This window comes from Equus quagga, unplaced genomic scaffold (assembly GCF_021613505.1).
Source record: "Equus quagga isolate Etosha38 unplaced genomic scaffold, UCLA_HA_Equagga_1.0 HiC_scaffold_2740_RagTag, whole genome shotgun sequence".
Taxonomy (NCBI): Eukaryota; Metazoa; Chordata; class Mammalia; order Perissodactyla; family Equidae; genus Equus; species Equus quagga.
The window spans coordinates 3,774-15,160 of record NW_025793411.1 but is presented as its reverse complement, the minus strand read 5'-3'; the positions used below and the strand labels follow the sequence as shown (position 1 = coordinate 15,160).

Sequence of the window (11,387 nt, the reverse complement as noted above, 5' to 3'; positions counted from 1 at the left end):
GCTTCACCAGACCTGGGCCTGACTCCTGCAGCTGCACCTGGGACGGGGCAGGACAGCTGGGGACAAGGAGAATCAGTCTCTGTCAGTCATAGGCACTCAGAGCCATCCCCATAGAACCATGTTTGCCATCTAAGAAACTCACCTTGTGGAGCCACCACCAAGCAAAAGAGAAGACCAAACAATCTCATCTTCTTCTAGACCACAGCTCTGCCTTCCCTCGAGACCTCAATTCTGTCTGAGGAGAGATATGTGAGCTCCCACAGCTGAAGAGTTGATTTTACCCTAGACCTTGAAGAGAAATTTGCATGTGGGGAGCCCAGTCCTTGTTAATGGGGAGGGACCGAGGTCAGAACCCTGGTCCTTCTGGGGCCCTTGTTGGTGTGTCTTCATTGAACCCACAAGGCATGTTGATCTTAATGGGAGAGCACTTTCTATATGAAGTTGAGGTGGAAAGAGGTCAAAGGCAGGCTCACTTTTCTGGCCCTAAGAATCCGTGTTGGACCACGTGAGTAAATCACTATTTATTTTAATCTTGTGCGTCTTTCAAATAGATATTAAAAGGTGTCAACCTTTTGTGTGTACAGCTTCACAAATTAAAGAAAATGATTGAATACAATATAAATTAACAATTGCTACAAATATAATTTCATAGTGAAATAATATTTTGATGTCAGTGTTGGTGTAAATGTAGCAATGACTAGAGGCCAGTCCTTCCTAAATCAGATTTCTTTTAATTTCAGAACTTTGATCTTACTTTGATCTGTACAACTGTCTCCAAAGCAGAGGAAGACTGGGACACCTCTGATTTTGGATGCTTCAGTGGTGAAGGGCTTTGCTTGTGGAAATCAGTCTATGAAGACTGGAATAGGTGCCTACGTCCTCAAGTACACAGACACCAAGGCAAGGATAGCCTTATGTTGTCTACAGAAATGATTCCTACGGTGGGAGGGCTCCTCCCCTTCCCTGAGAAATCTACCTCAGTCAGGAGGTGTTTACTGAGGGTAGTGGTAATTGTTTTATAGAAAGTTTATAGCTTTTCTGTTGGTACAGCAGAGATCATCAGTAACTTATGCATAGAGTTCATATTCATATAACCATCTGGAAACACAATGGAGTGACTAAGCTGGAAGCTGTAGGGATCTGATATTAGGGGTATAATTAAAAATTGCAGAGATAATGATCATAGTCCTGAAGAACATGTGCCGATAACATAAATGCTGAGCTAGACGAGGAGACTCCAAATAGATGATAGATAGATGGATCGATAGATCGATAGATAATTTTATAGATTATTTAAAAGGCGTTAGAGGGGATTAGCAACATAGACATCATCGTCACACACTCAAAAAATTAAAATATCCACAGTTGCTAGTAATTAAGATGCATATTTTCATACTTAAAATAATACTTTGATGCCACCTTTGGTATATACATAATTCTACAACAAAGGATAGTCCTTCTAAACTCCTATTCCCTTTGGGTAAGTGCCTATGACTTTAATTTAATCTGAATAACTACATCTTCAGCATAGGCAGGCTAGAAGAAATGTCATTGGAGCTGTAAAATTTTGTATAATTTTGTCTAAGGCTTTCTCCCACATCTTCCTTAAAACAACCCATAGAATACATCCAAAAAACCTAATGACGTACATCAGAAAGAATCACACCTTCAGGTGGAGAACAGATCAAGTAAGGAAAGGGATTACACATCTGTGTAACTCAGCGTCTTCCAATTATTGAATTGATGATGGCAGAGGAATACTGACCCATTTTCTCAGAGTCTGATGGTATAAGGAGAATTGGGACTCAGGCAGGAAAATATACAGAAGACATCTAAGCATACATTTGGTCACAGAAATAGGAATTTGAGACCCCCAACAGGAAACCCCTCACTCCCAATCCTCCTTTTAAATATGCCCCGAGGCTCCTGAGCACCCACTGCAGACCAGCCCCTGGCTCAACTCCAGGCTTTTGCTGTTTCCCCTTCCTGGTGAATTCAAGGTCCCATCCTGGTGTGTCCTGGGCTCTGGGATGCTCAGGGACGAGAGCCCTGCCCTCGATCGGGACCATGGTCCCTGTATTCTGATATTTATGGCCCCTTCAATGTTGTGCTCAGAGACCCTTCTGCCTACCAGGCACCCTCCCTGTGTCCATCGTCTGTCCACCTCTTTCAGGTCACTCCCTTTAATCCTCTGAAGAGTTACCCAAACTTTGCTGCCCTTTTTTTCAGAAATTCTCATTATAATTTGCAATGAATAAAGGAAATACATAGATGAAACTTTGCAAACCTCATTACCTCGATTATTTTCCTCGACGTTATTAACATCTATGTCATCTCAGAGCTCAACCCCAAAGTTCTATTAGTACTTGTCATTTTCATTAATTGAACTGAATCTGCCTCCCCTCTCCCTGCGCATCTATCTATTTATCCACTAGACATAGTCATTGAAAGATCCCTTTGCTAAGGGGGAACAGAATACATAGGGTTGAGAGAGGAGTATTTTTTAAATAATTTTATGAATATTTTTATCCTCGAGGGCATTAGGTTATTCGTATGTAATCTAGAGAAGGGGCATTAAGTAGCCCAACTCCTGCACAGATCCAAGGATCCCACAGAGTGAAGAGCTGATGCTGTCTTCTGACAAATTAGCAAGTTTCATTCACACAGAAAGCACTGAGTCAAATCTCACTGGCCATGGAGAGAGATGGGGCTAATTGTCTAGCTGGCAGCTGCACCAGGGAAGGAGCCCCAGGATCCAGGTCTGAGGAGGAAGTTGAGACAGCTCTGGGGCCCCCACCTTCCTGGTGTCTTCTGCACAGGTGCCCTCTCCCCGTCCAGATGGTTCAGTCTTGGGCTGAGGTGGAGAAGCCAGAATAGTTAGTGAAGGTTCTTGCAAGGATATACTTAGCCAGAGAAAGGGTGCACCACATTGTTCCTGTCACTGCCTCAGCCTGGCAGAGCCGCCTTCTCCCTCAGGGTTTCTGACACTCAGGACATGGATTTTCACACTGTTTCTCCCAGAGTAATATTTGGCCATGTCCTCAGACCTCAGCCCATCGATCTGCAGATAGGCTGTGCTCACACAACTGTCCACAGAGAAGACGAATCGTTCTGAGAAGATCTGGGAACACATGGGCTACCAGCGTCCATGTCGATCGCCACTCACTGGGGGTCCTTGCCTGATGCCGGCTCCACCTGGGTCATGGCAGAGCTGGCGAAGGTGTCTCCAGAAGCTTAGAGCTGTATGCTTTGAGCGGCGCTGTGCCTTGTGGCATTGGTGAGTCCTACAGTGGCCCTTCTGTAGATTCAACTAACATAAATTGGGATTTTCAATAGTTTATTAACATTTGGGGACAGGAGTATTGATGAGTAACCCTTTAAGAGGGGTTGTTGGTCAGGTGGCTGTGCCGTGGTCTATCTGTATGCCTTCAAATGAATCGTGTGTCTCATTGAAGGATAAACTGTGACAGACACTCACCCTTTCTCAGGACGCTGACGGATCCGATTCCAGTAGTAACTGCTGGTGACAGGGTCCCCGGAGACAGTGCAGGTGAGGGAGAGGGTCTGCGAGGGCTTCACCAGTCCTGGGCCCGACTCCCGCAGCGTCAGGTCAGACAGGACCCCTGGGAACAAGGAGAGCCGTGGGAGTCTGTCCCATCCCATGGAGCACTGGGGAAATACCAAGCCCACTCTCAGTGCTGACGCAGGAAGCCCAATCAAAGCCCGGAAGCTGCAACCCGAAGGATCAGACGGTTCCCACGTACCTTCCCTGCAAACCAGAGAAAGACACGTGTAATGATAAAATTAAAATCCTTTCAACACCTATAAAGGTAAAATTAACAGTGTCTACCTCCACCTGCCAAAGAAGTAGGAAGAAGTGGTACTTTACAACGAGGGGAAAGAGCAATCCACAGAAAGGGACCCGAGGCAGCGCAGGACAGAGGTGGTAGAGAAGTTAATTGTTCTGATTGCACATCATGGATTCAAACAGCCAGAGGGTACTTTGAACATGTTGAACAGGGACACGCCTCTGCTTCCTTCTCCCATCTCCTTTCCGTGTTAACAATCAGGGACGCAGCCCTCCCCGCTCTGCCACACGAACCCCTGCTGCATTCATGCCCAGGCCCACCCACTGCCACACCCGGCGACTGTGACCTAACTCCTTCAGGTGACCCACCCAGGGGTAGGGTGCTGGCAGCCTGAGGCTGTCCTTTGTTCACGGTCAGTGTCTCTCTCTGTGGTGGGAAGTGGCCACAGCAGATGGTTGAGACCTGGCTTCCCTGAGGATCGTCCCTTTATCCACCCTCATTGACAGATGTCCCTGAGCAGGACCATGAGGCTGGCAGAGACCCAGGTGACCCTGAGGACGCCCCTCCTGCTGCTTGGGCTCTGGGCAGTGCTGGCTCCAGGCCAGTGTTCTCAAGGCCGTCCCTCGTGGCGCTACATCTCCTCCGAGGTGGTGATTCCCAGGAAGGAGTTGCAGAGCGGCAAAGGCGTTCAGATGCCAGGGTGGGTCTCCTACAGCCTGCGTTTTGGGGGCCAGAGACACGTTATCCACATGCGGCGCAAGAAACTGTTTGTGCCTAGACATCTGCTGCTGATGACTCAGGATGACCAAGGAGCCTTACAGGTGGACTCCCCCTTCATCCCTCAAGACTGTTATTACCTTGGCTACCTGGAGGAGATTCCTCTTTCCATGGTCACCGTGGAGACGTGCTACGGGGGTATCGAAGGCATCATGAAGTTGGATGACCTTGCCTATGAAATCAAACCACTCAAGGATTCCCAAAGGTTTGAACACATTGTTTCTCAGATAGTGGCCGACACCAACGCCACAGGACCTGCGTATAGACTGGGATACAAGGAGGATAGGGACCCCCTGTTCTCTCAGGCAAATGCCAGTGCAGAGCCCAGGCTCTCCTCTAGGGTCTTTGCATCCCACTATGGATCAATAAAAGCCCTTGTAATGACTTCCAACAGGATGTACCGTGTGTACAACAATGTATCCAAATGTGCAACCTTTCTGATACATCTAAGTACTATAATTGATTCAATCTGGAGAGGTCTTGATCTTGGTATGTTTCTTACTGCCATAGTTATTTTTGACCAGAGAGATCCAGCTGACATGAATGACCATAGGGTGCCAGGCAGTGGTTTTTATAACTATTTTTCTAACACGCTGAATAGAGCTATGAGTCCACATTCAAGTCTAATCGTGAAACGTGACGGGCCTCATGAACTTCAGTTTAATCCAGGCATATATTCCATGTGCCAGGCTCACAATCTTATCATGCTGGGTGCTCTAGGAAGACACTATTTATTGCTGGCTATCATAGCATCTCAACAGATAGGGAGATCGTTTGGTCTGTATTTCGATGAATCCACTTGTGTTTGCCAGAGAAGGACCACGTGCATCATGTACAGATACCCTGTGATGACGGATGCCTTCAGTAACTGTTCCTTTATGCATACCCAGCACATACTTGGTAACGATGTATCCAAATGTGTGTTCTCCACCCAGAGGGTGTATTTAAATAAAAGCCTGACACAAGATCGTTGTGGAAACCATGTAGTGGAAGAAACGGAGCAGTGTGACTGCGGCTCCTTCAAGCAGTGTTACAGCAGCCCATGCTGCAATAGCAACTGTCGCTTTACGACTGGAAGCGCCTGTGACACAGGCAGATGCTGTACAAACTGCACCTTCTCCCCTGCTGGGATGCTTTGCAGACCAATCCAAAATATATGTGATCTTCCCGAGTACTGCCGAGGGTTAAGCTCAAAATGCCCTAACGACGTTTATATGCAAGATGGAACTCCATGTACTGAAGACGGCTACTGCTACCGTGGAAATTGCACTGACCGCAGCATTCACTGCAAAGAAATCTTTGGGGGAAAGGCTGTGAATGCTCCAAGGAGCTGCTATGAAATAAATAAAAGAGCCAATCGATTTGGACACTGCAGAAGAGCCGAAATGACGTACAGATTTGGGTCCTGTGCGAACGCGGATATTCTGTGTGGAAGGCTGCAGTGCATCAACGTCACGCACCTTCCGCAGCTGCAGGAACACGTCGCCTTCCATCAGTCTCTTATCTTAGATCACTTGTGCTTCGGGGTGGGTTCACACCGTGGGACCGGAACAACAGATGTGGGTCCTGTGAGAGATGGTAGCCTCTGTGATTCTGGAAGATACTGTCAAAATAGCTACTGCAATGGTTCTATCGAGGCAATGAATTATGACTGTACCCCTGAGAAATGCAATCTGAGAGGAGTCTGCAACAATCTGAGGCATTGCCATTGCCATGAAGGGTGGGAACCTCCAAGGTGCTTACAGAAAGGTGCAGGAGGGAGCGTTGACAGCGGACCCCCTCCAAGAAAACAGCGGAAGGTGACAGCCAGCCTGTGGCCAGTGGTGTATCTGAGAGTGCTCTTTGCCCGCATTTATGCCTTAATAGCCGCACTCCTCTTTGGCGTGGCCACAAATGTAAGAACTGTCAAGGTCACTGAAGTAAAGGAAGTGACAGTTGGTGAAACTAAACGATAAATCAGCCTCCCACCCCTGTGCGACTGTAGGCAATAGACAAGGAACATGTGTGAAAAAATCAGTAAAGAGTTGGCAAAGCCGGAGCCCACATTCCCAGAAGTCTGCAGGAGACACAGGGGTCCCCCGACACATCATGAGTGGAGCGAGAGGTGTCAGCATTCTCATGCCAGGTCTCCCTGGTAGGTCACTGACCAGCACTCTGAAATAAATCTTAAAAAAGCACATGTTGGTGTCCTCTACATTTTGCGTTAGCCTCTAAGAGCCCAGGCTGAGCCCTAGCCTCTGGCCAGGAAAGGAGACCTGAGTCAGCAGCTGGGTCTTGACCTGAGGTTGCTGGTCCCACTGGCAGGGGAAGTTGCCACAGGCTCCTTCAGGGGCGTATTCGTGACACATCTCCAAAAGACTGCTCTTGAGCACTGAGGTTTTCCTCATCCTCTGGTAATCTCTCCTCTAAACCCAAAGTGGGTTCAGGGCAATTGAGGGCCTCTCCCGACCGACACTGCCTGCCCCAGACTGGGGTGGCTGTGGTTGTGGGGCGAGAGGCATTGGGTTCACTTCCGACCTAACATGAACTGGGATGGTCTAGAGAGCAAATATCCCTGAGACGGGCACTCAGGCCACGATGCTGAATGCTGCATTCAGTGACATCCCATCAGAACCTTAGGAGAAGTGCCTGCCAAGGACACTGGCACTCCGAGGGAGCCTGTGAATGTTAGCTCCCCCTCCCTTCTCGCCTCTGCATTTCACTGCCTGCAGACGGACTGTGAGCTGAGTGGGTCATGGCGAATGACAGACACGGGTCTTTACAACAGGCCTGTGGGAGTGGAAAACCAGTCTACCTCATGGCTGAGTAATTTTCAGTCAACTGTTATTTTATGAGGTAACGCAAAATTAATAAAAAAGAAAATGCATGTCAAACATTTTAAAAGTTGTTGCAAATTGACATTGAAATTATATTGGCTTTTTCCCCATGCAATACAGGGCCATGATGCAGAATTTAAAAGCCAAAAACTCCCACCACCTTAATGCCTTATACTTCCCACATCATGCACCGAAAAACACTTTTAGTCTGTTTTAACACTTGTTTCCAGTGTTTTCCTAAATGTGTGTGGTTAAAACTGGGTCGCTTCCATAGACAGTGTTTTGAAAATCCATCCTTTTTTCTCCACCTACGGTTTGCCATCCTGTGATTGAACCTCCTCCTAATTTCCAGCATTCAATCTCTGTTTTGGGTACTCGGGCCCATTTTGGTGTCCTCTCAGTGTATTCTGTTATCTTGTAGTTGGATATAAATGGGAAATTTAAGTGAGGGATGAGACGAATTACATGCCCACCTACTTCCACGTCCTTTGAACGTCAATGCCTTCCTTTATGCAGCACCTCCCCCTCCGCAACGTTTGTCAATCTTCCGCCTGCACCCTCCCACAAGCAGACCTCTCCTTGGGGCCTGGAGGGTGTGCCTCCCAGGGCTCATCTCGCCTCTCCCTCAAGCTCCTTGTCATTTCAGGCTCCGTGTCAGATGAGCACCAAGTCCTGATCCCCTAGGCCTCTCTTTCTATTGTCTGTTTCTCTTTTCCTTTTCAGACTTTTGGTCATCACGTCATGTCTCCTGGCATGGCTAATAGTTTGTGACGCAAGTCCAGAGACGGGGTGTGAAGAACTGTGGAGGTTCTCGGGAATGTGACTGTCCTGCCGAGAGGACTGACCCCACTGAGCCCCCCCAATCAGAGCAGAGCAGATCTCTGTGCTCTGATGAGGGACGGAGTCAATGTGAGGTTGGGTCCAGTGTGTGTGAGGGTGCTCCGTTCACAGTTTTCTCTCATTCAGAGGGCGCAGACTTCCAGGGGCCCAGGGGAGAGTCTGGGCCACTTCCCCTTCAGAGGACATAGAGTCCAATGATTGTCCTAAATTGCTCCACAGACTACAGAAAGCTAGGCGTAGGTTGATTTTTTTCTTTGCTAAATACATCCTTAGAAAATTCTATTTATTTTCCAGTGTAATCGGCAGACAATATGTGTCAGTTTAAAATGTACAGTGTGTTCATTTCTTCCTTTTAGAGGTTGCAATACGATCACCCTGTACCCTGAGATAGTGTGTCCATCAGGTCACATAGCTGTCATTTCTTCTTTGTGGTGATAACAATGAAGATCTAGCCCCTCAGCATCATTCAAGCTCACGATGCACTGTCGTCGACCACAGGCACTATGCTGTGCATCGGCTCTCCAGACTCATTGAGCTCCTAGCGTCAAGTTTCCGTCCTTAGACAACGTTTCTCCAATTCTGTCATCCTCCTGCCCTGGGCTACCACGGCTCTACTCTATGTTTTCACACGTTCCACTGTTTTAGATTCCACATGAGAGTGATGTTGCACAGTATCTGTTTTCTTTCTCCAACTGACTTATCTCACTCAGAGCAATGCGCTCAAGATCTGTCCGTGTTGTCTCAAGTGTCAGGATTTCCTTCCTGTACATGGTGGAAAATTTTCCATTGAATGCGTACACACACAAATGTGTGTGTGTGTGTGTGTGTGTATGTGTGCATACCACGTCTTCTTTATCCACTCGTCTGTTGATAAACCCTTAGGTTGTCGCCATGTATTGGCTACTGTGAACAATGATACAAGCAATGTCGGCGTGCACATATCTCTGTGAGATCCTGTTTTCTTTCCCTTTAGCTATATGCTCAGCAGTGGGATCGCTGGATCGTATGGTATTTCCATTTTTCATTTCTTCAGGAACCTTCATACTGTTTGCCAGAGTGGCAGCTCCAATTTACATCTCCACCAAAAGTGCACAAAGGGTTCCCCTTTCTCCACGTCGTAGCTGACGCTTGCCATCTCTTGTCTTCTTGATAACAGCCATTCTAACAGGTGCGAGGTGATGTCTCCTTGTAGTTTTGATCTGCACGTCCCTGATGATGAGTGATATTGAGCACGTTTTCGTGTACCTCTGGTCTTACGGTTGTCCTCTTTGAAAACTTCTATAAAGTTCCTATGTGCACTTTTTTAATCAGATCTGGTTTTATTCTTGTGAGTGACCTGTATGAGCTCGTCATAGATTTTGGATATTAACTCCCAATCTGATATATGGTGTGCAAATAGTGTTTCCTAGTCCATAGATGGACTTTTCGTACTGTCGATTGTCTCTGTTTCTGTTCAGAAGCTTTTAAACTGATGTCGTCCCACGTGTTGTTTTTTGCTTTTGTGGATTGTGCATTTTGTGTCATATTTAAAAAGTCATTGTCAAGACAACTATCCAGGAGCTTCTTCCTTCTGTTTTATCTAGGAGTTCTACAGTATCAGGTATTTTGTGGAAGTCTTTAATCTTTTCTGATTTAATTTTTAGAAGTGACGTCAGATGGGGGTCAAGTTTTATCTTTCTACGTTTGTTTATCCAGTTATTCCAACAGCATATGTTGAAGGGACTCTACTTTCCCCATTGAGCGTTTGTGGCTCCCTTGTCAAAGATATTTGTCTTTATATGTGAAAGCTTATTTCTGAGCTCTCCACTCTGTTCCATTGGTATGTGTGTGTCTTTTCATGCCAATATCACATTGTCTTAATCACCAAGGCTTTGCAATGTAGTTTGAAATCAGAGATTGGGAGGCCTCTGCCTTTGTTCTTCTTTGTCATGACTGCTGTGTCTCTCTGGGGTCTTTTGTGCTTCTTTGCAAAGTTGAGGATTATTTGTTCTAGCTCTGTGAGAAATTCCATTACAATTTTCATAAGAATTGCCCTGAAATTGTAGATTGCTTTGGATAGTATGTACATTTGAACAATATTGATTCTTCCCTTTCATGAGCACAAAATACGTTTCTATTTATTTGTTTCTTCATCAGTGTATTATTGCTTTCAGTATATAGATCTTTCAGCAGCTTGGTTAAATTTATTCCTAGGTATTTTGTTCTTTTTGATGCAATTGTATGAGTATTGTTTTCTTTCTGATACTGGTTTAATTTTCTTTTACTTTTTTTTGTTTCTGAGAAAGATTCACCCTGAGCTAACATCTGTGGCCAAATTTCCTCTTTTTGCTTGAGGAATGTCTGCCTTGAGCCAACCTCTGTGCCAACCATCCTGTATTTAGCTTGTGGGTGGCAAACACAGTGTGGCCACTGATGAGTGGTGTAGGTCCGCACATGGGAACCGAGCCTGGGCGACTGAAACAGTTCAAGCTGAACTTACCCACTAGGTCATGGGCCATCCCCGATAGTGTTTTGTTAGTGTATATAGACATGCACCTGATTTTAGCAAGTTCATTTCGTATCCTGCGACTTTACTGAATCTTCTCACTAGTTATAACAGGTTTTTGGTCATCTTTAGAGTGTCTATATCCAAGATCATCCCATGTGCAAACAAGATGGCTTCCCTTCTTCCTTTGTGATTTGGATGTGTTTTATTTCCTTTTCTTGCCCAATTGCTCTGACCAGGACTTCCATAGCATGCGGAATAAAACTGGGGAGAGTGGGCACTCTTGTCTTGTCCCTCATCTGCGGTGAAACGCTCCCCGCTTTTCCCTGCTGAGTGTGATGTTAGCTGTGGGTTTGCTATAGATGCTTTGATTATGTTGAGGGATGTTCCATCTGCAGCCCGTTTGTTGAGTGTTTATCATGGGTGGGTATTGAATTTGTCAAATGCTTTTTTTGCCTCTATTGAGATGATGGTATGCTTTTTATACTTCAATTTGTCGATGTGGGGCATCCCATGGATTGCTTTGTGGCTGCTGAGCCCACACGTGTCCCCCAGAGTAATCCCACTGGATCATGGTGTAGGATCCTTTTACTGTATTTCTGAATTTGGCTTGGTTATTTTGTTGAGGGTAGTTGCAACTGTGTTCATCGGGGATATTGG

General features: G+C 46.3%; 1 protein-coding gene across 1 annotated transcript; it reads left to right on the top strand.

The window, feature by feature from the left end:
- Positions 1–4,333: 4,333 nt before the first annotated feature.
- Positions 4,334–6,541, top strand: LOC124232140 (disintegrin and metalloproteinase domain-containing protein 21-like). Its single transcript, XM_046649098.1, has one exon. The coding sequence runs from the start codon at positions 4,334–4,336 to the stop codon at positions 6,539–6,541; it is 2,208 nt and encodes a 735-aa protein (XP_046505054.1).
- The last annotated feature ends 4,846 nt before the right edge of the window (positions 6,542–11,387 follow it).

Excerpts from the sequence above, each read along its gene's own strand:
- LOC124232140 (XM_046649098.1), top strand. The coding sequence starts at position 4,334 with ATGAGGCTGGCAGAGACCCAGGTGACCCTGAGGACGCCCCTCCTGCTG.